Source organism: Tenrec ecaudatus, chromosome 12 (genome assembly GCF_050624435.1).
Source record: "Tenrec ecaudatus isolate mTenEca1 chromosome 12, mTenEca1.hap1, whole genome shotgun sequence".
Classification (NCBI taxonomy): Eukaryota; Metazoa; Chordata; class Mammalia; order Afrosoricida; family Tenrecidae; genus Tenrec; species Tenrec ecaudatus.
This window is the reverse complement of record NC_134541.1, coordinates 5,918,754-5,945,221: the sequence shown is the minus strand read 5'-3', so window position 1 is coordinate 5,945,221 and position 26,468 is coordinate 5,918,754. Positions and strand designations below refer to the sequence as shown.

The following is a 26,468-nucleotide window of genomic DNA, read 5'->3' as shown; positions in this document are numbered from 1 at the left end:
AACTTATTGTTTGAACACAATCACAGGAAAGCCCTGGGGGTGAGGGTAAACCTCGACGGAGACGGTGAGAGTGGGCTTTGTCCTCCCAGCCTGTTGCCCTTTAGTCAAGGGCAGGCCTACTGGGGGCTTCCCCAGCAGGGACTGCAGCCCCCTGGGTTCTACTTCAGGAGACAGTGTGGTGGAGACCACACTCGGCAGCCGGCGCTAGGGGGCGCCCGCGCCCGGCCTCCGACGTCATCACGCGGCGAGGGGCGGGGCGGGGTCCTCGGAGAGCCGCCCCTGGAGCTTCTTGCCGGCGCGCGTTTTCCAGAGTGAGGCGGAAGGGAGGCTTCGCGGAGCGGAGGCTGCGGGTGACGAGCAGGTATTTTGAGGGCGGGACCGGGAGCCGAGGACGCAGTGACCACCCTGTCCCGTCCCGCCTGCCCCGCGGCGGCTCTGTGGCGGCCGAGGGACCCGCAGCCTGAGCGCCTTGCGGACGGGCTCCCGGAAAGCCCGCGCCGCTGACTGACTGACGGACGGACGGACGAGCGCGGCCGCGGGGTCCTCGACGCCCGAGTGGCTTTTCCCGCGCGGTCACGAGGAGCAGGGAAGGTGGGCCCAGCGTCGGACGGGGAGGGTTCGGGCGGTGGCCGGAGCTGCGCTCTGGGGGCTCAACGTCCCCTGGTTCCAGGATCGCGCTCTGGGGAAGGCGCGCTGCTCTGGACGCGTGTCTGGGGCGGGGGAGGCGGGAGACGGCCTGGTCCTGCAGCTGCGGGCGCTCCGTGGCCCCTGACTCCTGGGCTGTTGTTGGGCGGAGAGTGAGCGCGAACTTCGAATTTCTTGTTTGAGGCGGTGGGGTTGTTAGGTAGGCAGAACACGGACCGACCGGCTAGTCTACTGGGCGTGCTCCAAATTCGGGCTCCGAGCCGGGAAGGGGCGGAACACCTAGGTGGGATGACTCCGGGACAAAGGGCATAGAGAGGGCTCCTCGGGGCAGGCGTTTCCGGTCGTCTTTGGGTTGTGGGGTCGGTGCAGACAGCACCACGTGAACTACCGTCCCTGGAGTGGGGGATGGGGATGGGTTGGGGGTGGTGGAGACTAGGGTAGCAAACCCTGCAGTTTTAAGGTGGTGTCATACTGGAGGAGATCAAAGCACACCACTTTCTTAAACTTAAAGAATACCCTTTTATTACAGCTAGCTTGGCTGAGAGCAAGCTAATGCCTAGAAAATAACAAAGTAGGTCCTTAGTCAACGCCTTGGGCTAGACTGGGAGGGAACATTTGCTTATATGGCAGGCAGGACATTGGGAGGGGGTCCTGGTCTGTCAGGACTTCCTACATTCCTTGCTTATCTGGCAGGCTGGCTAGTGGGAGGTATTAGGGGACTTGGCTGGGTGGGTAAAAGTCTGTGAACAGATCAGGAGGGCTAATCCAGCAAGAGTATCTGCGGATGGGTCAGAATCTTGCAGGCTATGGGGAGGTGACAGGGACAGCTCGGTTGAGATTATAGGAGATGGCAATTTTAACAAAATGGAGTTCTTCAAACTAAGCTGGGTTGCTACTGTGTAGAGCGCTTACTTGGTGCTGCATTGGTGGGTCATGGTGGGGATTCAATGATTTCGAATGCAGGACAATCACAGGACAGTGGGTGGGAAGTCGTGTGGATCCAGTGGCATTGTAAGGATCTCAGCACTGGCAGGCTTCTTCACCTGGCTTCTCCAGCGCCGAAGCTCTACCTGCCATCAGCCTGTCTCCATGTGGCTTGTCAAGAAGAATGTCTCACAGGGAGTGAGTGTGTGTCCCTCTTCCAATGAGATATTTATCGCCTTCGTGCCTCCAAAGGGAGTAGGTCATCAAGCTTCCATCTGATCAACAGGCTAACCTCCACCCCTTGATTGACCACTCAAATTGACAACTGATTATGTAACTACCGCAGTGCCTGAGTCCATTCCAACCCTTTATTGCATCAAAGACAGCTAATTTTTGTCTCACTTAGGCATTCGGTGGAGACAACCCCCTTTATCCCTAATCTAGCTACCTTTGAATAGCATTAGGATGGGGAGGAGAAAACATTGGTAAACCTCATTTTGTTACTATTGAGACAGGTTAGCAGGGCAGGCCAACAGCACTTTGAAACCAAAAAGCCAAACTCGGGGAACCCTGGTGACATATGAGTTATAGTTTAGGCTGCTGCCCACAAGGTCAGCATATGAAAGCAACAGCCACCTCCATGAGAAAGATGAGGCTTTCTCCTCGCATGAAGAGTTCAGTCTAGTAAACCCACAGAGGCAAATAAGATCAACTCTGAAAAATCTGTTGAATTCCCAGTACTAGTTTATATAAGAAAGAGCTCAGCAGACATCTGTGCATATGAGACACATATTGGCCCCCAGAGTTCCCTGTGGAAGTGGGGTGCAGACCAGTTGTTTGAAGGCTGCGGGCACTGCCTCTAGGGATGGTCATTGTGGTGCAGAGTTCCCTGTTAAAATGGTTTAAAGAGAATATTCTTCTATGGTGTGAGTTACTGGTGGGTCTGCTAGGCCACAAGACCCCTGGGAGCTTTGGCTAATATCTGAGTGGCTAGGAACTCACCAAGTGCCCTGCTGGCAAAAGAGGAGACACTTGGCTTCTATAAAGAATCCAGTCCCAGAAACCTTGTTACAACCCTCGAGGGTTGCTGTGAGTTGGAATCCACAGGAATCAGGCCTTGTTTTAAGCAGTCAGTAGAGTGAAGTTGCCATTGAAAAAACCATATTCCTAGTGCTGCATCATCTGAATTTAGCACCTCTTGGACTGAACTGTTAGTCTAGACTACATGTATTACAGTATTTATGACAAATTTGCAGCAAGATCATGTGCATATCATCCCATTGTAAAGCCACTTCAAAAAATATGGGAATACCTTTAGTTTTATTATTACATAGTTCTTTTGGTTTTTTTTTTGTGTGTGTGTGTGTGTGTTCTGTTGCTTGTTGACACCAGCTTTTTGTTTTCCTCAATGAGGAGTGTTGCTCATTTGCGAGTCTTCATTAACTCGAAGTGAAATGGTTAAAATATTTATCCCATTAGAATAGGCTGCATCTTTTTAAAAAATTCATTTTATTAGGGGCTCATACAACTCTTAGGACAGTCCATACATACATCAATTGTGTATAGCACATCTGTACATTCATTGCCCTCATCATTTTCAAAGCATTTGCTCTCTACTTAAGCCCTTGGCATCAGGTCCTCTTTTTTTCCCTTTCCCTCCCTGCTCTCCCTTCCCTCATGAGCCCTTGATAAGTTATAAATTATTATTTTGTCATGTCTTTCCCTGTCTTCGTCTCCCTTCACCCCCTTTTCTGTTGTCTGTCCCCCAGGGAGGAGGTCATATGTAGATCCTTATAATCGGTTCCCTCTTTCCAACCCACTCTCCCTTTACCCTCCCAGTATCACCACTCACACCTCTGGTCCTGAAGGTGTCATCCACCCTGGGTTCCCTGTGCCTCCAGCTCCTATCTGCACCAGTATACATCTGCTCTATCCAGACTTGCAAGGTAGAATTCGGATCATGTTAGTGTCGGGGAGGGAAGGGAGGAAACATTTAGGAACTGGAGGAAAGCTGTATTCTTCGGTGCTACAGAGCACCCTGACTGGCTCATCTCCTCCCATAGACCCCTCTGCATGGGGATCTCCAGTGGCTGATACATGGGTTTTGGGTCTCCACTCTGCACTCCCCCCCAATTCACTATGGTAAGATTTTTTGTTCTGATGATGCCTTATACCTGATCCTTTCAACACCTCGTGATCGCACAGGTTGGTGTGCTTCTTCCATGTGGGCTTTGTTGCTTCTGAGCTAGATGGTTGCTTGTTTACCTTCAAGTCTTTAAGACCGAAGACTATCTTTTTTCATGTCTGGGCACCATCAGCTCTCTTCTCCACATTTGCTTATGCACCCGTTTGTCCTCAGAGATTGTATCATAGAGGTGTGCACCCAATGATATTGTCCCGTCCCACAGGACATCAACAACGTGGATAGCTGAAAGAGGGACTGGGAATGAAGATGGGCAAGGGCGCTGAGAGATGGAGGCAAGACAGGAATCTGATCAAGCCTCGTTTATTGAGCTGAGAGCAGAGGCTTAAATAGCCAGGGAAGAGCTGGCACCATTATGTCACATGGAAATAAGGTACAGCTGAGGTAGCCAATAGTCATGGATCTCCCAAACAAAGAAGAAATGGCCGGCAACTGTGATGGAACAGGTAAGTATGCTAATGAAGCATACCAGGAGCCTGGGGGGAAATGCCACCAGTCAGGTATTGACCAATGAACATAGCAGCTGCTAGTGAAAGAGCACCAATCCTAGCAAGGGTCAAGACAGCCACCATCTGGTGGGATGAAACAAAGGCAGTAAAACTACCAGGCACAGTTTGTATGGCAGGAAACAGTAAATTGATAAAGGTCTTACATGGCTTTAAATCCAGGGTAGGGTGAACGCAGTTCCCTACATGATATGATTTTTTGTTCTTTGATGCCTGATAACTGATCTCTTCGAAACCTCCAGATCACACAGGCTGGTGTGTTCTTCCATGTGGGCTTTGTTGCTTCTTATCTAGATGACCAGTTGTTTATCTTCAAGCATTTAAGACCCCAGACGCTATCTCTTTTGATAGCCGGGCAACATCAGTTTTCTTCACCACATTTGCTTATTCACTCAGTTTGTCTTCAGTGGTTGTGTCCAGAGGGTGAGCATCATAGAATGCAAAAGTAAAAGAAAGTATTCTTGCATTGAGCGAGTACTTGAGTAGAGGCCCAATGTCCTGCCACCTTAATACTAAACCTATAAATATAGGCACATAGATCTATTCCCATCCTCATATGTATATATATTTGCATATATACATGTCTTTGTCCAAATCTCTCTAAATGCCCTTTGCCTCCCAGCTCTTTCCTCTATTTTCCTTGACTTTTCTCCTGTCCCACTATCATTCTCCGTACTCACCTGGGTTTCAGCAATACCACTGTTACATTACCCTTGATCATGTCCTACCAGGCTTGCCAGACACACATCACCAATTTGGATCACTTGTTCCCTGTCCCTGGTTTATTACCACCACTTCTTTAACCCCCACCTCCCCCTATCCCATTTCCCCTGGGAATTGACAGTTCCTTTGTTTTTCCTCCAGCTTGTTCATGGAGCCAATCTCATTTAGACAGACCTACAGAGATAATAACATGCGTAAAAACAAGACAGCAAAACCAAGCAACAATATACAACAAACCACTGACAAAGAACAAGACAAAATACAACAAGAAAGAAAAGCTTGTAGTTAGTTCAAGGATTGTTTTGTTGGCCTTTAGGAGTGATTTCCAGTCCAGTCTGTTGGGAGACCACACCCTGGCCCCAAAGTCCACCTTCAGCATTCCCTGGGACCTTGCCGCTCCATTCCCTTGCTATCCCGCTGCACTCCCCCATTGCTTTGCCTCGGTGTGGTGGAATGAGGTTGGGTGCAAATTCCACACTGTCTCCTGTGCTGTCCCCCACAGGGCCATGGGTCAGTCAGGGCCGTCATGTCTCATAGTGGGGCTGACCATGTGGTCCTCTCTGTCGACTGGCTGCTCCAATTGGGGTGATCGTCCACAGGGCCTGGTGGGCCAGGATGTGTTCCATCCTTTCCTGCCCCTCCCGTCATCTGCTCCCATGTGCTCCGATCATATATGTCCCTCTCCCAGAGCTGCAGATTCAATGCCATCCTTTGAAATAAATTCTTCTGGGGGGAGGGGCAGGCACCAACTTAGTATCTGGAACTGGGGACAGGCCCCCAGACATCTCCACTGCTTGCCTACTCCACACCAGAATGTTGCATTCACACCTTGGGACACTGGGTTAACGTGTGGTCCCTCTAGGCTGCATCTTTTTAACATCGCATTCAAAATAAAACAAATCTGGCTTTTGAAATTACTTACACTAATTTACATCATTTATACCAAGCTGTAGTGCTTTAAGTACACTACTTAAAAAGCAAAATAGGAGAACAAATGCCTTGAGAATGATTGGGGCAGGGAATGTATGGATTGCGATAAGAGTTGTATGAGTCCCTAATAAAATGTAAAAAAAGAAAAAAAGCAAAATAAACTTGGTTTACCTTAAAAAACAAAAAAACATACTCCATTTCCAGGCCGCCACTGCACTGTGACTCTGCATGTTCCGGTCCTTATACTCATAGCAGAACTGGAAGACCTTGGCTTGAAGGAACAGGGAAGATATGGACACCATGAAGAAGCTCACAGAAGGTGAGAGTTGCTCAGGGTCTGGGAGGTGAAGAGGGGACCTAGGCTGCAGATTCAGGTGAGAACCCTTACTAGAGTTAGAGTAAGCCACAGCTTACTAAAGTGGGTGCATTTTCCCCTCCCATATCAGAACTACTGACAGATTATACAGGGTATTCTTTCTCACGACTTCTCTTGTGCACTTAGGTTTGTCTTCTCATGATAATGACTGGCCCCAAGAGAAAAAGCAGAAGCAGCAGCAGCAGCAAATACTGGTGAGTTGGGATCATCGCATTTTTGTGAAGTGTTGATTCATTTCCAGAGAGTAGGCCTTTCTTCTCCCGTCTTAAGATAAGAGAAGGCAACCAACCTTTATACATTTTGTGCTATGTAGCTTATTGCTCTTTTGTGCGTTTTATTTTTATTGTTGAGAAATATTAATATTAGGAATCCAGGGAACTCTACGAAGAAAATTTTTTTTTAACTGAGATTATTTTGTTTTTCAAAGTACTACTAAGTAAATTGCACTACTGGAAAACCTACATCATTGACCTTGAGTTTATAGCTATTTGTAGTGATCTTACTGGACCGTGTCAAACTATCCCTGTATCTATCTGAGACTTTGTTTTGAAAACCTGATCTTTCTCCCTTGGAGTATCTTGTGGTTTTGAATTACTGACCTTGAGGTAGTATCTTACTCCCCCTCCAGAGCACCTTAAAATATACTATGCATCTGTGTACTCCACATCTTAGGACCTATACACTGGCATCCTTTTCCATTTTTTTTCCTTTTCCACTTTTAATTACCTTTTGAAACAGTAGAAATCGCTTAATAACAATAGAATTTGTAGGTACTGTGATAGAGCGTCAACAGGCATCTATACCAGGCTGTCTTAGTGCCAGGAGTATGATCCAGCACCAACAAATATGAAATACCACACTGTCCACTTTGCCACATTCCCGTTCCCTTCTGGCACCAGCTGCCCGCACAGGAGTGCTTTCATTGATTCTCAGCAACTCACACTCACCGTCACCGAGTCCGTTCCAGCTCACAGCAACCCTACGGGACAGAGAACAGCCCCTGTGGGTTACCGATTCCGTCAGTCTTTTACAGGAGTAAAAAGCTTCATCTTCTCCCTTCTCCGATTATATCCACTTAGAACTAGAACTATGTCAGATCTAATCAGTTTAAAGGTATGGTCTTTCAGATTGCGACATAGATTCAACAACACCCTCCCTTGCATGCTGGCCACAAATGTAGAGTTAGACTCTCTTTCCTCCTGCATCTCGGCTTCAAATTTGGTAGCTGTCCTGGGCTCCATGGGAAAAATCCATGGAACCTACATCTGACCTCCAGATTAAGTAAGGAGAAGGAAAACCCAGCACTGCACCCAAGGTCACACATGCCTCTGCCCTCCTTTGTCCTGATCCTCTTTTGACACCAACCATTGAGTTCAGAGCACAGCTGAAGGCATCCCACTTGATCCCAAAGGACTTCCTACCTGTCCAAGGGTTGCTCCTCTAGTCCTGTGGTCCTGGATCGCTTTTGTGACAAGTCTGGGGTACTTGGTGGAGGAACTAGATGAAGTTCCCCAGATGCAGATTCTTCAGAGCTCTCAGGAAACTCTGGTGGTGAAAATTGATGGTGTTTTGCTGCATTGATTCCTTATTCATTCTAGGAGCCAGTTACAATCCAGGATGTCACCGTGCTTTTCTCGGAGGCAGAATGGAAGACACTGAGCTCTGAGCAGAAGACCCTGTACAGAGACGTGATGCTGGAGATTTACAGGAATCTGCTTTCCGTAGGTGAGGATGCGCTGTTTTCTCTTTTTTACCTCTGCACATATTTATTGGTGACCTACTCTGTGCCAAAGAATGAGCCCTGGCGCTACCTCAGCAAACCTGGGTTCTGAACATCATCTTTTTATTTTTTATTAATCATTTTATTGGGTTATTACAGATACTGTAACAATCATAAATCAGTTCTATCAAGCAGACTTATACAGAAGTTGCCAGTTTCAAAACATTTCCTTTCTACTTGTGCCCTTTGATAAATCAGCTCCTCTCTATTCCTCCCGTTCCCACACAACCACCCTTGTGAACCCTTAATAAATTAATATATATATTTAATTGGGGGCTCTTACATCTCTTATAACACATACAGACATCGTTTGTGTCAAGCACTTTTGCACATATGTTGCTATCATTTGCAAAGCATTTCTTTCAACTTGAACCCTTGATATTAGTGCCTCATTTTCCCCCTCTTCCTCATGAACCCTTGAGAAATTATAGGTTATTATTTTCATATGTTATATATTGCTCTGTCTCACTTCACTCACATTTCTGTTTGTCCCCTTGGGAGGGGTTATATGTTGATCCTTGTGATCAACTCCCCATGATTCCCCCACACTTCCTCTTATCCTCCTAGTATCTCTGTTCTCATTATTGGTCCTGAAGGGTTTATGTGTCAATAAATGATATATTATTATTATGTCCCTTCTTTTTTATATTTTAATCATTTTATTGGGGGCTCGTGCAACTCTTATCAAAATCCATATGTGCATCTGTATATTTTACTTACTACACCATCCAATGTTTCCTTCACTCACAGTTCTGTCATTCTTACCTCTCAGGAGAGTCGGGGGGTGGCGCAGTTAACATCCATTATTGCTGCCACTTCCTTCCTTCCCAGAATCTTGACTCATTGCTGTTTCTCAGAGGTGTCTCCTTGGTGGCTCCCATGTGTCCAGGGCTCTGTATCTGTTCTACTGTACATACCCTGGTCTAGCAGCATGTGTGAGATAGAACGAGGGCCCTGATAGTAGGGAGAGGAAGCATTAAAGAAAAGAGGAATATTGTAAGTTTCCTTGGTGCTGTACTGTACCCAGGATGAATCATCCCTTTTGTCCCTCTGTGAGGGAATGTCCAATTATCAACACTTGGCCTTCGGATCTCTAATCTGGCCCCTTGCTGACACCAATATAATTGTTTCTTTTTGATCTTCTGATATCTGATCCAGTCAATACCTTGTGATCACTTAGGCTGTTATGCTTCTTCCATGTGGGATTTGTTGCTTCCCTTCCAGATGGGCCCTTGTTTAATTTCAAGCCTTTAAGATTCAAGATGCTTTGTGTTTTAATAGCCGGACACCATCAGCTTCCTTCGCCACATTTGCTTATGCTCCCATTTTGTCTTCATCAATAGTGATCATGTTGGGAGGGTGAGTACATGCAGTGCCATATTATTGGGACAGATTGTTCTTGTGCTGAGAGAAGAGTAAATAGAGGTCCAAAGTCTGTCCGCTACCTTAATGCTATAACATAGAAATGGATATACATAGCCCAATCTTTTAATTTTAATCTATGTACATATGTGTTTTTATTCATACCTCTCTGTATAGCTTTTACCTCCTGTTACCTTCCTGTGTGTCCTTTTACTTTCCTCCTGCCCCACTGTCATGTTCACCCTTCTTTTGGCGTTCAGTAATTCTTCTTGGCTAAATTACCATTGAACAAACAACACCAAGCACTGTACACCATCAATTTTAGCCCTCTTGTTGTTTCCCTGTTCCTGAGTTTGTTGGCTCCTGCTCGCACCCAACCCCTGCCTCCCCCACCTCCTCCTCCCCATTCCGAAGTCTCCTACCCCGGAACTGTAGGCTTTCTCCTCAAGATTGTTTATCTTGCATATCTTATATAGGTAGACATGTTTTAAAAAATAGAAAAGAAACCATAAACCCCAAAAATGCCTATACATACTTCCAGGTATATTTGCTGACTGTTATTCATTGACTACTCTAGTCAGGAGCATTGCCCTCAAAGGTTGGTAAACCAGAATGAGGTCTACACTCTCTCTCCTTTTCACTCTCAGTTTGCTCCCATGTTGCCAGGACAGAACAGCCACTGTCCCCAGCCTGTATCTTCAGTGCTGTCTGTACCAACTTCTTCTAGGAAGGGGGTCAACATAGTTTGAATTGGTGCCAGTCCCTCTGTAAATGAGCTGTTCCAGGCGGGTGTGTTGCCCCAAAGGCTTGGCACACAGGAGCGAGGTTTGGTGTCGATCTCCCTTTCCTGTGGAGACCTAAACAGTACTCTCCCGATTGGTGGATTAGTGCTCTATCCCCCATGCCATCACTTTTTCTTGTTTCCTTCCTTCCTCCCTCTGTGGTCCTTAAAGACATTGGAGAGGTAGGAAAGATACCTTTCATCCCGAATGCCATCTGCTACTTCTTATTGATATATTGATTATTGTTGTATAACATACGTATCCTTGAGTGTGGCTTGACTCCTGCCAGAATACCTGACCCAGGAATTATGAATTTGATTACTTTTCCTCTAAGCCCATTGTGCTATTTGGCATTACCGCAGTGAACTCGGGTTGTACTTGTTCTTCTGTGCTTGAGTACTTTCGTGTCACTTTGTGTTGATGAACTGTCTTATACCTGTTGAGTGACTCAGTCGTCCCCTTACGATGGGGACAACTTTTAACCTCTTTACTCAGGTGAACCAATCCAGTCATGTCTAGGATGTTTCCACAGTTGTGTGCTGCTTGTATGTATTCATACATAGAGGAATACATATGAAGAGACATGTTTGTGCATGTCCCATCCTGTACATGTACACATACTCATCTACCGTTACGTGTTTCATTTACAAGCTAAGCTGTTCAACAGCATGGCTTGATCTTTTCTTTTTGGTCATAAACTATTATGTGCTGCTCTTAACGTACTGTTAAAGGAAGTTTCTACAGCTCCTGAGCAATTGGAGTGTTTCCACAGAAGATTGGTGGTAGTCTTAGGAATTTACCTGTGGGAGCAAGAAACCCTGGTGGCACTGTAGTTTCAGAATTTTTCTACCCACAGGGTCAGCAGTACAAACCCACCAACCACGCCTCTGGATAAAGATGAGGTGAGGCTGTCTGCTCCCATAAAGGTTTACAGTCCCCGAGTCTCTAAATGGTGTTACTGTGAGTTCAGTCGATGCTGTCGGTAAGCTGACAGCCTCACCGAGGGGTATTTTTCCAGAGAGGAAGCAACACAGGAAAAAGGGGGAGAAGTAAAAAGGGAGAGGGATCCTGTAAAAGAGCCTTAAAAGTAGAGACCGTGAGAGACCTGGAAACAGCCCAGTGGTGACAGAGACAACAGTTCCAAGTCTGACATGGGCCATGTGCATGCACGTTAGTGAGGACGTTCACGGGTCCAAAACATATTTTCCTCTGGCGGCTGACGGGACACCCACACAGTGGAGAGGAGCTGAGAGAGCTGCTGCACTGAAGCAGCGAGGCTCTGCCGACACGTCTCCTGATGCTGAGCTGCAGCCTGTCTTTGAATCCACCACCTAACGCTAATGCTGATCTGCGAGTTCTCTGTACTCGTTGCAATGAATTACCAGCCCGAGAACAAAGGTCAATTGTACCATGAGGAAGATGGCTACTCTCAGAATTCATGAATCCGTTGGAGGTTGGAGGTAGGGCTGACTTGACTGCCCTGCATGTTCATCAGCTTTGGGCTGATCCTGATCATCATTCACTCAAAGGTGGGCATATGCAAGTGCTGCAAATACCCCTCTGCCATTTTCACACATAGACTCTCTCCCATATTTGAAGTCCACCAGATAGAGTGGCTTTGTAGTTTGTCATTCCCACTTTATCAAAAGAAAAGCCATGGAGATTTCCACATAGGTCATAGAGGAACTCTTATTTCCAAGGAATAACAAGTATCCGAGTAGGTCATTGTGCGTGCCCTAGGCTTAGAGGTTTCTAGGAGAAGGACAAGGCCTACTGTAGGAGAAGCTGTTTGCCGAGCACAAGCTGGGCTTCCCAGGCTGTCCAATTCTGTAGAAGCACACTTCCACAGCATTCTCCCTTTGAGCTTTTGCTAAGTTGAGCCATCATGTGTTTGGATTGCAGCCCAGGGCTTTAACCACAACCACACCTAGAGTCCTGGATTGCAGTCAGTAGGCTGATTGATAAAAATGGAAACCAAGTGACCCATTAGTGGGAAACAAATTGTGTTGGACTTATCGTGAATGGCTAATGTGTGTGTAGGATCATTGTTAGTGCCAGCAAGAGTATGCCAACTCTTAGTGAACGCATAATTAGAACACTTCCCGGGATTTATGGCCTTCTAGATACAGATTGCCAAGAAATCTTTAGGCCTGTCTTCGGAACCGTCACCCTTTCAGCTACTTGTTGAATGCATGTTTGTGTGAGTGAGACAGAGAGAGCGCGCGAGTGAAAGAGAAGGTTTTCCTGGGACTCCAGCAGGGAGATGCTATCTGTCTGGAGAGAATGCACCACTGCTCGTGCTCTATTCATGGGATTCTCTCTCTCCTACAGAACCAACGTCACAAATGTACTACTCCTCCTGCCTCCTAGCCTTCTCCTGTGTACAATTCCTCAGGCAGCATGTGCGTCAGATCTTCCCGGACTTGTGTGCACAGAGTCACTTCCATTCAGAGGATTCCAGCGCAGGGCAGCCCGAGCATCAGGTTTCTGATGAGAACTGCAGAAATGAAAACGCGCAAGGGCGGGACAGAGAAGCCTCCAAGTCCTTGTGTGTGAGCACAGGGGAGAGAGAGTCCTCAAGAGCATTCTCCAGTTCTGCCCGGGGACAGTCATCAAGCCCCAGAAAACACAACACAGTGGTAGGAATGAAGGCCGACTCCGCCCAAAGGGAAAAAAGCTCTGTGGAAACAGACAAGGGTTCGAAGAGATTAGCAACCTCAAGATTTGGAGTAATTCCTTGTAGACAAGATGAGCCAGACTGCAGCTTGAAATCAAATTTCACAAATCAGAAGGCTCTTTCCCAGGAGAAGCCACATTTAGACAGTGAGTGTTGCCAAGGCCTTACCCAGAAACCCTGTCTCCTTCAGCAACAAAGTATACACTCAGGGGAGAAGCTACGTGTGAGCAAAGAGTGTGGGCGAGGTGTTAATCAGAAATCATATCTGATCAAACACCAATGCAAACACTCAAGTAAGAAACCTTACCTGTGTAAGGAATGTGGACGAGGCTTCGACTGGAAGTCACAGCTCACCAACCACCAGAGGATACACTCAGGGGAGAAACCACATGTGTGCAAAGAGTGTGAGAGATCCTTTAGCCGAAAGTCAACTCTCATCAGACACCTGAGGACACACACAGGTGAGAAACCTTATGTATGTAAGGAATGTGGGCAAGGGTTTAGTCAGAGGACAAATCTCCTCACTCACGAGAGGAAACACACAGGGGAGAAACCTTACATGTGTAAGGGCTGTGGGCCAGGCTTTGGCCAACAGTCACAACTCACTGCACACCAGAGGATGCACTCACAGGAGAAACCACATGTGTGTAAGGAGTGTGGGCGAGGATTTCACTGCAAGTCAAAGCTCATCAACCACCAGAGGATGCACTCATCGGAGAAACCACATGTGTGTACGGAGTGTGGTCGAGGATTTCATTGGAAGTCAAAGCTCATCAACCACCAGAGGACTCACTCAGGGGAGAAACCACATGTGTGTAAGGAGTGTGAACGAAGTTTTGCCTCCAAATCATATCTGCTTGTACACCTGAGGCAACACTCCGGGGACAAACCATGTGTGTGTCAGGAATGTGGACGCAGCTTTATTTGGAAGTCACAGCTCACCATACACCAGAGGGTCCACTCAGGGGAGAAACCATATGTGTGTAAGGAGTGTGGGCGAGGATTTCACTGGAAGCCACAGCTCATCAACCACCATAATATACACTCAGGGGAGAAACCATATGTATGTAAGGAGTGTGGGCGAGGGTTTGCCTCCAAATCATGTCTGCTTGTACACCTGAGGAGACATTCTGGGGACAAACCATATGTGTGTCAGGAATGTGGACGCAGCTTTCTTTGGAAGTCATTGCTCACCATACACCAGAGGGTCCACTCAAGGGAGAAACCATATGTGTGTAAGGAATGTGGGCGAGGCTTTAAATGTAAGTCATCTCTCATCATACACCAGAAGTTACTCTCAGGAGAGAAACCACATGTGTGTAAGGAATGTGGGCGAGGCTTTAGACAAAAGTCAAATCTCATCAGACATGAGAAAACACACACAGGTGAGAGACCTTTTGTGTGTCAGGAATGTGGGCGCACCTTTATTTGGAAGTCACAGCTCATTATACACCAGAGGATCCATTCAGAGGAGAAACCATATGTGTGTAAGGAATGTGGGCGAGGCTTTAAATACAAGTCATCTCTCATCAGACACCAGAAATTACTCTCAGGAGAAAAACCACATGTGTGTAAGGAATGTGGGCAAGGCTTTAAACAAAAGTCACATCTCATCAGACATGAACGAACACACATAGGTGAGAAACCTTACGAGTGTCAGGAATGTGGGCGTGGCTTTAGTGCCAAGTCAAGTCTCATCTTACATCAAAGGACACACTCAGGGGAAAAACCTTACAGGTGTCAGGAGTGTGGGCGAGACTTTAGTCAAAAGTTATATCTCAGCAGACACCAGAGGACACATTTAGGGGAGAAACCATTTGTGTGTAAGGAGTGTGGGCGAGGCTTTGGTTTGAAGGGAGATCTCATCAATCACCAGAGGATACACTCAGGGGAAAAGCCACACGTGTGCAAAGAGTGTGAGAGGTCCTTTAGCCGAAAGTCAACTCTCATCAGACACCTGAGGACACACACAGGTGAGAAACCTTATGTATGTAAGGAATGTGGGCGAGGGTTTAGCCGAAAGACAACTCTCAGCATGCATCAGAGGATACACTCAGGGGAGAAGCCACGTGTGGTCAAGGCTTTAGGCTAAGGAGAAATCTCATCAGTCACGCGAGGACTCACACAGGGGAGAAACCTTACATGGGTAAGGACTGTGGGCGAGGCTTTGGGAAACAGTCAAAACTCAAACTTGTCACCAGAGGATGCACTCACGGGAGAAAGCACTTGTGTAAGGAGTGTGACACCAGATGACTCGCTCAGCTGAGAAGCCACATGTGTGCAAGGAGGGTGGGTGAGGCTTCAGCTAAAAGACAAATCTGATCACACACCAGAGGACACACTTGAGAAACCACATGTGTGCCAGGTTTGTGCGTGAGGCTTTTCCTGAAAGCCGGGGCTCATCAAACACCAGAGGTCACACTCAGGGGACAAGCCAAATGTGTGCAAAGACTTTGGGCTAGGCTTCAGCCAAAAATGAACTTTCATCAAACACAAAAGGGACCCTCACTCTCCCGGGAGGTGGAACACACACTATCTACTGCACTGTCTTGTTGAAGAGCCATTTTGAGCCAAACTGATGGCAACCAGAGCCCTGGAGATGTGTTCACTGCCATTGGATCTACCAGACTTTTCACCTACCAGCCTGTGATCTTGCTGCTTTCTGCACGATTGCATGAGTCTGAAGAGGGATTTATGGACTAGTATGGGATTTTGGACTTTATCTAGACTGGGATGTTTGCTGGGTATATAATTACTTTATATAAAGCTCTCAAACACATATATCAGTGTCTCTGGATTTTTTTTCACTATTCAACCTTGTTTATGAAGTTATGTGGATTGGGTTATAGGAGCATTCAGTGCTCATTGCATTTAAGATAATATGCTCAAGAAGCCACATGTGTGTAAGTAGCGTTGGTCATGTTTTATTAAGAAGTCCCATCTCCTCACACAGCAGAGGACCCACTCAGGAGACCAGCAGCATGTATTCTCATCAAACACCCAACTCTACACTCAGGTGGGAAACCTCACAGGGGTCAGGACTGAGTGAACCTTGAGCTCCAAGTCAACTGTCATCACACTTGGGAGACAAGCTCTCGGTGTAAGGAGTGTAGGTGAGGCTCATTGGTGGAATAAATCTTAAACACCACATTGGTATTAACAGTGTGGGGATGACTTTAGTGACCAATCAGAATTTCTCCCACCAGAGGACTCACTTGGAAGATGTGTACAGTGTGGGTGTGAAGCTTTAGGTGTAAGTACGGCCATCAGATGTTCACTCCAGAGAAGCCTTGTGTGTGCGGTAAGCGTATTGAGGCTTTAGATGTAATTCACTCATTCGCCCGAGGAAGTGGAACAGAAGCCTTCTGTGCCCGGGGAAGAGACTAGAATTTAGGACAAATGTGTACATCAGTGTACCTCAGAACAGGTTTTTGTGGACAGGGAGAATGAGTTGTTTCAAGGTAAGTGATACCCCTTGTTGCAGAAAACATGGGCAGGAGTTGTGAGGGCAGATCCATGGAGGGAACTTGATTGCAGACTCCTTAGATGACACGGGGACTCAATGTTGCCACCACATATCAGGACTTCACCTCTGAAGGACTGAGGAGAGATCTGGCAGCTGTGCTTGGTGTGAAGATTAAGGTGTTCTGTCCATAATAACTAACTACAAATATATGCACATTCTGTATTCAAATGGAACAAGGAGCTGGGAGATTTAAGTCTTCCAAGATTGCTTACCTTTTTCTTCATAACCAGTTCTTTCCACCATTTGGTGGTTCTCTTGTGCACTAAAATGTTTCTTTACTAAAACTCATCACTTGTAAAACTAATTTGGCTAGAAAAACACCTCCCTGTTTGAATTATAGTGAGTGAGCCTGTAGGCCAGAGTAGAACTAGCTTTGGGATTTCTAAGACTAACCCTTCAGGAGCGGAAAGCCTCAACTGCCCCACTGAGCATTGGGTAGGTTGGAACTCTTTGCCTTAGGGTTAGCAGCCCTCAGAATTCGCTAAGCTACCAGGGCTCTGTATCTGTCTTCAAAAGTACATTCGATTCAAATTCACAACCGAGGTTTTTGACTGAATTCAACCCCTAAGAAGAGTTCTGAAAACTAAATAGAATGGTCTGATCAGAAATAGGTTCTAGGTTTGGAGACAGATGCTTTGTAGAGGGAGCAGTGTCCCACCTATCTAGAATGGTTTTTATTTATTTTTTTTTGCCTTAAAAGATTTTAGTGGGTCCTCTACAGCCCTTATAGCAATCCATACATCAATTGTATCAGACATATTTGAACATACTGCCTTCGTTCCTTTCTAGACGTGTACATTCTATTGAACCCTTGTGTCATCTCCTCTTTTCTGCCCACCCACCCCCAACACCTTCGCTTTTCAATGTTTTCATTGAGTAATGTTGCACTGTTTATTTTTTTTAATCATTTTAGTTGTGGGCTCATAAAACTCATCACAATCCATACATAAATGCATTGTGTCAAGCACATCCGTGCCATTATCCTTCTCCAAACATTTGTTTTCTTCTTGAGCCCTTGATATCAGCTCATTTTTCCCCACCTTAAATAGGTCTTTCTTTTAAATGGTTTTATTAAGGGCTCATACAACTCTTACCACAATCCATACATACATCAGTTGTGTAAAGCACATTTGTACATTCATTGCCCTCATCATTCTTAAAATATTTACTCTCCATTTAAGCCCCTGGCATCAGCTCCTCATTATTTTCCCTCCCTACCCACTCCCTCCCTCATGAACCCTTGATAATTTATTATTTTGTCATATCTTGCCCTGTCTGCCGTCTCCCTTTACCCACTTTTCTGTTGTCCGTCCCCCAGGATGGAGGTCACATGGAGATCCTTGTAATCGGTTCTCCCTTTCCAACTCACCCTACCTCTACCCTCCCAGTATTGCCACTCGCACCACAGGTCTTGAAGGGATCATCCGCCCTGAATGCCCTGTGTTTCCAGTTCCTGTCTGTACCAGTGTTTATTCTCTGGTCTAGCCAGACTTGCAAGGTAGAATTGGGATCATGATAGTGGAGGGGGGTGGGAGGGAAGGAAGCATTTAGGAACTAGAGTAAAGTTGTATTTTTCACCACTGCAACATCACACCCTGACTGGCTCATCTCGCTGTGACCCTTCTGTAAGGGCGTGTCCAGTGGCCTACAAATGGACTTTGGGCCTCCACTCCACACGCAACACTCATTCACTACTCACTGCCCTTCATTCACTATGATAAGGATTTTTGTTCTGTTGATGCCTGCTACCTGATCCCTTTGGCACCTCCTGATTGCACAGGCTGGTGTGCTTCTTCCATGTGGGTTTTGTTGCTTCTGAGCCAGATGGCCACCTGTGTATCTTCAAGCCCTTATACAAACATTCCTGGGGTGAGGACCAGGTAATGTGGCAGGGACCAGACCAAATACATGGTAGACAAAAGAGGTGGGGAAAGGAAAAAGCAGAATGGTCCTTTTAAAAAAGTTAATATTTGTTGTGAATTGAGAGTACATTTTGCAGCATCAGTTTTGTGTTCAACAATAAACTAAATCCACCAATAGCTTGCCTGCACTCCCCTCCTGTAATTTCCCTTGTGAACTACTATCTTGCCCTTCACTCAAGTGAGCACTTACATTCCCGTAGCCTACTGCTACATCTTCCTCCCCACCTCGTCATATTGTCTATTTGCTTTCATGTGAAGATGTTGGTGCTGGTTTTTACCCCTGTATAACTAGTAACTGCTACAATATTTTGCCTTCTGTGATTTGCCTGATTTCACTCAGCATGTTTTCCAGGTGCATCCAGACCATGGGAGGCTTACAGTGTATTGCCATGCTATATTGATGGGTAGTCTTCTATTGTAAGTACCAAAATCCCACTGAGGTTTTTCCCTCTTCCTATGGTAAACAATGCTGTGATCAGCAGAGGTGTACACAGTACTGTTCATGTTGTTGTTCCTACTTGAGAAAGGATGGAACGTCCCTAGTTGAGTGAGGTAGCATGGTATCACTTACCATAGTGGTTTCACAATTTTCTAGTCCCACCGGCAGAATGTGAGGGTTTCAGTCTCACTGTACCACCACCAGCATTTGTTCTTTTTCTGTTTTCATTGTTTTTAAAATTTTTAACTTTGCTCTCAACGTTGATGTAAGGTAATACCTCATTTTATTATGTAGTTTTAAAATTTTGTTTGGGCTTGAGCCTTGTATAATTATTTTTTCACAATTTTATTGACACACAATTGGTGTACAGTACAAGTCAAGTGTTTAGACTATATTACAGAGTTGTGTGTGACCATAAAGCAGGGCAGGAATAGCCTCGCTGTCATGCAGGATGCAGTGGAGCATGGACTGTTGCAGAGGCAGGTGACTGCTTGCTGGCTCTGTTTAACTTTCAGCCCTGTTGTTGTTAGGTGCCATCAAACAGGTTCTGATGCATACCAACCCTGGATACAACTGGAGGAAACGCTGCCTGGTCCAGAGCCAGCTTCATAATCATTCGATGTTTGAGCCTCTAGTTACAGCCACTGTGGTAATTCCTCTTATTGATTAATGTCCCCCTATGTTAATTCATCTCACATTGTTAACTCATCTTATTAATGTACCTCTACTTTTCCAAGCATGATGTCCTACAGGGTCCTTCTACATGACCAAAGTATGTTAGACAGACTTTCACCATCCTTGCATGTAAGGAGCATGCTGGCTGTTACAGCTTCCAACATAGCTTTGTTTGTCTTTTTCCAGGTCCACTTTACTTTTGATAGTTCTTTCTAGAAACTTAATTCAAATGAATAAATTCATCTTCAATCTTCCTTCTTCAGTATCCAACTTTTACATACACACGAAGCAATTGAAAATATTATGGCTTAGGTCCGCAAAGCAACATGCTTGCTATTCAACTCTTTTTTGGCTTTGGACATTTAAAAAATTAATTTAAATGTATTATTAATTGGGAGTTAATACATATATCATTCCATAGTTCAATCATGTCAAGCAGTATTTTTAAAAAAAATCATTTTATTGGGGGCTCCTCTAACTCTTATCACAATTCGTTCATCCATCTATTCTGTCAAGTACATTTGTACATTTGTTGCCATCATCATTTTCAGAACATTTTCTTTCTACTTGAGCTCTTGGTATCAGCTTCTCATTTTTCTCCTAACCCCTCCCTTGCTAATAAACCCTTGATGATGTAGAAATTATTATTTTGTCATGCGTTACACTGACCGATAGCTCTTTTCACCCACTTTTTGTTGTCCATCCCCCTGGGAGGAGGTTATATATAGATCATTGTGATCAGTTCCCCCTTTCTCCCCCGCCTTCCCCTTACCCTCCTGGAATGGCTACTCTGAATAATGGCCCTGAGGGGTTTATCTGTCCTGGATTCCCTGTGTCTCTCATTCTAATGTGTACCTGTGTACATACTCTGGTATAGCCAGATTTGTAAGGTAGAATACAGGACATGATAGTTGGGGGGAGGAAGCATTAAAGAACTAGAGGAAAGTTTCCATCCTAGCCCTTGCTCTACATTGACTTCAAGCAAAATCCTGTTCTTTCTGGGCAGTTTCTCAAAACCAAGCGCACAACCATCAAGTCAATTCTGACACCTAACAACACTAGAGAGCAGTATAAAGCTGTCCCTGTGGGTTTCTAAGGATGTGACTCTTTACAGGAGTAGAAAGCCTCCTCTTTTTCCTGTATGGTCCGTCGCCTCTTCGTCCATGGGCCAGGAAGTCAGATGGGTGGCCTCCCTGGTCCCATTGTCTTGGCCCTGCTCCTTGGTTGTTGTAATGCCCTTTCTCTGCCTCTGGTCTTGGCCTGGCTCCTTCACTGTCCCCCATGGTCTCCATGACACAACCTCTGTTGCCTCCTCCACTTCAGAGCTCTCCAGCTTATTCCACTGGAAGCTCTTGCAATGGTCTGAGGATTTCTCTCTGTGCTCCTGGTTCTTAGCTCCTACATGCAGAAGAATGGCTTTCATAGAATTGTGGATTTTTATTTTCTGACCATATCCCCAAGGAAATAAAGGATATTGACTTGGTTCCTACCCTCTACTGAGGAGGAGGCTCACTCCCACCTTCATCTGGGCCATTAGCGTAGCAGAGAGTGCCCTGCAAAATGTGTGTAGCCATAAGGAAAGAGACTAGAATTGATAATACAACACAAGTGAGATAGTGACTAGACAGGCCATATTCTTTTACTGCATCTCATATTGTTTTGTGATAAGTTCCGTGGATTCGATTCTCCTCAGCAATCCCATTGACAACATAAAACCCTGCCTAGGACTGTGCCCTCCGTCCCACCATGATTGCTGTTTCAGCCCTTTCATTGAGACTACCTAGCAAGATAATCGTTCATTTTTGATAACATGTCCCTCCTGATAACATCTCTGAAATAAGTGTTAAAGTCCACACCAGCGTCAAAGAAGCATGTTAGCTGTACTTTTTAAAAAACGAGATTTTTCTTCTAGAACCTCATGGTATATTCAATATTCCTGGTCCAAACAGGTAATTCATAATTCTTCAGTCATGCTTATCCACCTTTTACATGCACACGAGGTGAGTGAAAATACTAATGCTTGCATCAGGGGCATCTTAAAAATGATATATATTTTTCTTTTAATGCTTTAAAGAGGTTTTGTGTGTGTGCATGCATGTTTTATATAGGTCTTGATGGCAGATTTTTGCTATTCAATCCAGCACTTCTTAAAAAGTTGGTTGTGAATTGGGTGGAGATATGCAGTGACCATCAATATTATATTCAACAGTCCATATTGTTTCATTCATTACAATCTGCCAATAACGTCCCTTAAGCCACGTCCTTCCTCTTTTCTGTTTCCATTCCTCATGGTTTCCCAAACCTTTGAACTTTGTCCTTGTCTAAGAGCTACCTTTTGAGCTCAAATGGTTGATTATTTTGAAGTGTATGTACTTCATTAGTACATGTCTGACAACTCAGTCAGGCAGTGAATTCAGCTCGACACCAGAAGGGTGACTACGGTCCATATTCTCAGGGTTTCTACCTGTCTCTGTCTGACTAGGTAAGCCTGGTCTCTTTTATGCTCTTGAGTTTTGTTCTACCTTTTCCTCCTGCTCTATCCAGGAACTTGTCATGTGAGCAGTTTCAGAGAAGTTCATAGTGATAGCCACTCCCCTTCTAGTTACGCTGCTGTCAGGGTCCTTCCATGGACATATGGACAGAAGTTCAGTAAAATTCTTAGCAATGCCCATCTTTCCTCTATTTATCATGATGTTGCTTTTGGACAAATAGGATATTTGCGATTTTTATACTGAGTGGTAATTCATACTGAAAGAAGCATGCTGATACCATGGGGCTCAAGCTGGACTACTAAGATTGCAGGTTCAACACCCACAGCTGCTCCATGGGAGAAAGAGGGAGCTATGGAGCCTATGAAAATTACAACCCTAGAAACCATATGCACGCTGTCCTCTGATTTTCGTCAAGTTTTCTTTGCTTTCAACAAAGTGTGTGTTATGGGACTCTAACGGATGTTAGTGAGTGACTCCAATCCTGATGCCCTGTTGCTCATATAAGCCATATTGTAGGATTACTTGCTCTCAGATTACTATGGATACAAGTCCTTTATGAGATGTATCGTTTTCAAATACTTGCTCACATTATGTGGGTTGTCTTTAGTTTTTGAAGTGTGCTTTTCAAAAGCATAACATTTTCATTTGATGAAGTCTTATGTATCATCCTTTTGCTGTTTTTGCTTTGGTAGCCTAAGACTCCTTGCCTAATCGAGATGACAAACAGCTTATATTTTCTTCTAAGAGCTTTAGAATTTTAGCTCTTACATTTAGTTCTGTTAATTCTTTTTGGATTATTATTAGTATAGGTCAGATCAGTGACTAAACTTTACTCATTTTCATCATCCCCATAGTCAGGTCCCATGGGTTTTAAGGTCTGATACCATCCCTTCATGGTGATGCAGCTTGCCTAACAATCACAATGTGAATTCTGTCAGTGTAGTTTCATTTTTCTGGGATGTAGTAGGAATGGGAGCAGAAATGCATCTGGTCAGTGTCCTCAGACCCTGGAGGAACATCTCTGTCTGTTTTGTGAACAAGGAGCACTCAGTTTCATGCTTTTATGTACCCTCACAAGGACAATGCCCTTCCTTAAGTACAGCTCACCTGCTTTCAGAATATCTGGTTGTTGCAGAATGGACCTATGTACGGGAAGAGATTAACAGTAGCAAACACTCTTCATGACTATTTCCCTAAGGGTCAAGGCCAGTTGGGAGCAGTACCAAGAAGAAAACCAACTGCCAGGCAGATGAGTGGACGGTGTGTATCCAGTTTGACCGTTTTCCTTCTTGGCATATGGAAAACCTAACCCTCTATTGGAAGCTCTCTACACCTGTAAAGATGTATTCTCGGAAACCCAAAGCCCATTTGTAGGCCACTGGGCATCCCCTTACAGAAGGGTCTCGGGGAGGAGACGAGCCAGTCAGGGTGAGATGTAGCAATGATGAAACATAAAACTTTCCTCTAGTTCCTAAATGCTTCCACCACCCCCTCTCTATCATGATCCCAATTCTATCTTTCAAGTCTGGCTAGACCAGAAGATGTACACTGGTTCCGATAGGAACTGGAAACACAGAAAATCCAGGGTGAATGATCCCTTCAGGACCAGTGGTATGAGTGGTGATACTGAGAGGGTGGGGAGAGGGTGGGTTGGAAAAGGGAAACTGATTACAAGGATCTACATATAACCTCCTCCCTGAGGGAGGAACAACAGAAATGCAGGAGAAGGGAAACATCAGACAGTGCAAGACAAGACAAAATAATTTATAAATTATCAAGGGTTCATGAGGGAGGGGGTAGTGGGAAGGGAGGGGGAAAATGAGCTGACGCCAGGAGCTTAGGTGGAGAATAAATGATTGAGAATCATGAGGGCAATGAATGTACAAATGTGCTTTACACAATTGATGTATGTATGAATTATGATAGGAGTTGTATGAGACCCTAATAAAATGATTTTAAAAATTAAAAAAAAAGAATCGGAATATATATTGTCTGTTTTTCCTTTAGCTAAATGAAGAGCTTGAGTGAGAGCTATATGTTCCTCTTTTTGAGAAGTAGTTCCGACTGGAAGGCTTGAAGCTTTCCGGACTTGATGAAGTGAGACGACAGCATAAGCAGCTTGTTGTTACCCTTGAGCATCTACAATAGACCTGCCATTAACAAATAAAGTTAGATGTGGGTTAGGATACGGTTGATGGGAGAGTTTAGGTTGGGGCAGTGTTAGTTCTTCAATTGCTTGTGGGCAGGAATGACTGCTAGGCTTCTGTGAGTCTAGGAGTTGAGGTAAGAGGTTTGCTGGGTTTGAAGAGGGATCCTGGTGCAGGCTTAAGTTAGGGTTTTTGATAAACATAAGGTGGGTTTCCTGTAAGTGGCTTGGAGACAGCAGAGACAGGACTTGATGTGAGAGGAGGTCCTCAGGCTTGTGGGTATATAACATTAGCATAGGCTTTCCCAGTGTTAGTTTGAAAGCATTTTCAGTAAGGGTGGCATCTGCCACCAGGGCCCTGAGGCACAACCGCCAGCCTCTGACTGTCATATTTAACTGTTTGGGCACATAAACTATTGGACAGTGGGTGGGCCCCAGGGGCTGAGTCAGGACAGTAGCTGCTATGCCCTACCTTTTGTCTGTAGAGGAAAAAGTTTATTAGTGTTTGGTAAATGTAAAGGTGGAGACTGGAAGAGAGTGTGTTAAAAGGCTGCTCTGATTAATTGGGGAGAGTTAAGGGGCCCAACAGGAGTGCCCTTAGCAGCTTCTTAAAGAGGTTTAGCTAACAAGGAAAAGTTAGGAATTTAATGTGTAAAAAATCCCACAAAGCCTAAAAAGGAAAGTATTTGATTTGCAGTTTCTGGGGCTTGGAGCTCCCCCACCGCCTGGCCACAGTTCACTGTAAGTTCCCAGGTGGTAGGGGTGAGCTGCAGGCCCAAGTAGGTTACACCTGGGCATGTTAGCTGGGCTCTAGCCTGTGAGACCCTATAGCCTTTAAAAGCTAGGAAGCTTAAGAGTTGGGCTGCATGTTCTAGTGAACTGGTTTTGGTGGGGTTACACAGCAGGAGGTTATCCACATACTGTTGCAAGGTGGACGGCGAGAGAGGACAGTTTAACAGGTCTGTGGCCAGTGGTTGGCCGAAAATATGTCCCAAATCATGCAACTCCTGGGGAAGGACGCTTCAGGAATATTGGAAAGCACTACTTGTGTCTGGGTCTTCCCAAGTAAAGGTGAACTAAAAGGAAGTACGCCAGCAAGGCTTGGAAAGATGTTCGACTGCATAAGACCACGTGGCTGAGGTCTGAGATCCTGCAGAGTCACCCAGGAGCTGCTCGTGGATACTATGTGAAGACACAAGACACAAATCTAACTTCTGAAGACAAAAAGTTTCATGGGACCCTGGAACAGCACTTATTGGTGACTGAACTGACCCAGCTCTTGGGTCCCAGCCAGGAGAAGGAGGCGCCTTCATTGCTAGGGCTGGAGAAAGCAGACCTGTTGGAGCTCATGCCACCTGCAGAGGACTTTCTGTGGATGAGAAGTCGGCTCCAGCTGGAAGTGGAGCAGCAGCTCAAGAAGAAGTGTTTCGCACTGCTCTGCTACCATGACCCCAGTGCTGATTCAGACAGCGAAACCCTGAAGGCTGTGAAAATGTGGAAACTGGCAGAGGTGCTGGTGAGTGAGAAGCAGCAGAGCCTGGACACCAAGAGCCAACAGAAGGAGGGCGCAGTGCTGCTGGAGAAGCAGAAGGCCACCTACTCCCAGGTAGGTCAGCATCTCCGGGCCACAGGGTGGCCTGTGGGGGAAGCTAAGTGGGTGAGGCTGAGTTGTGTACAGAAACACCACCAGTGATACTCATGAACGTCTAAAAAAGAACTTTATATCAAGAAGTGACCTTCTACCAAGAAGGTAGCCCAGCCCAGTCCAACATGAGTCCATGTGGCTGGGCCCCTGGTCAGCCTCACATAGCTGCAGGCTGATGATGTAGAGTGAAGTGGGAAGCAGGGAGATCACAGGCCCAGGCCAGTGTGTGCCAAGTCCTGGTTATCCAAGGTCATGGAAACAAGGGAGGGCACACACAGCTCAGAAACTGAGTCGCAGGCTCTGCATCCTACTCGGGGCCGCCTCTGGAAGCAGGGGCTCCTGCCAGCAAGAAAACAAAGGGCTTGGGAGGATGAAGCAGTACTCACTGTGTCTTCTAGAGAAGCCAGTCAGTCCCCAAGGAGGCACCATCAGGCTGTGACCAGAAAGGCTGGACTCTACCCCTACACTTCACATAGTTTCAAGTTGACATCAAATCCAACTGTCACACTAATGGTTTCTGGTCTGCCCTCCTTTCTCCTCACATACTTTTGTGGGATGCTGTTTATCATAATGATATGCAGGGACTCTGACTATAACCTCGTTGCTGGGGAGCAGTTCCGGCTGGTGCCATTGTGTGTCTGAGTACACCCACCTTCCACAGGATGTTCATTGGCTACTTTGTCAGAAGAGGACTGTTAGACCTTTCTTCCATGCG

At 45.7% G+C, this 26,468-nt stretch overlaps 1 protein-coding gene across 1 annotated transcript; it reads left to right on the top strand.

Annotated features, from left to right (window-relative positions):
- The first annotated feature begins 266 nt into the window (after nucleotides 1-266).
- On the top strand, nucleotides 267-15,121 carry LOC142423218 (uncharacterized). Its single transcript, XM_075528440.1, has 5 exons — nucleotides 267-361; nucleotides 6,136-6,250; nucleotides 6,434-6,501; nucleotides 7,906-8,032; nucleotides 12,563-15,121. The coding sequence occupies exons 2-5, from the start codon at nucleotides 6,223-6,225 to the stop codon at nucleotides 14,998-15,000; spliced, it is 2,661 nt and encodes an 886-aa protein (XP_075384555.1). The 5' UTR covers nucleotides 267-361; nucleotides 6,136-6,222; the 3' UTR covers nucleotides 15,001-15,121.
- Nucleotides 15,122-26,468: the final 11,347 nt, after the last annotated feature.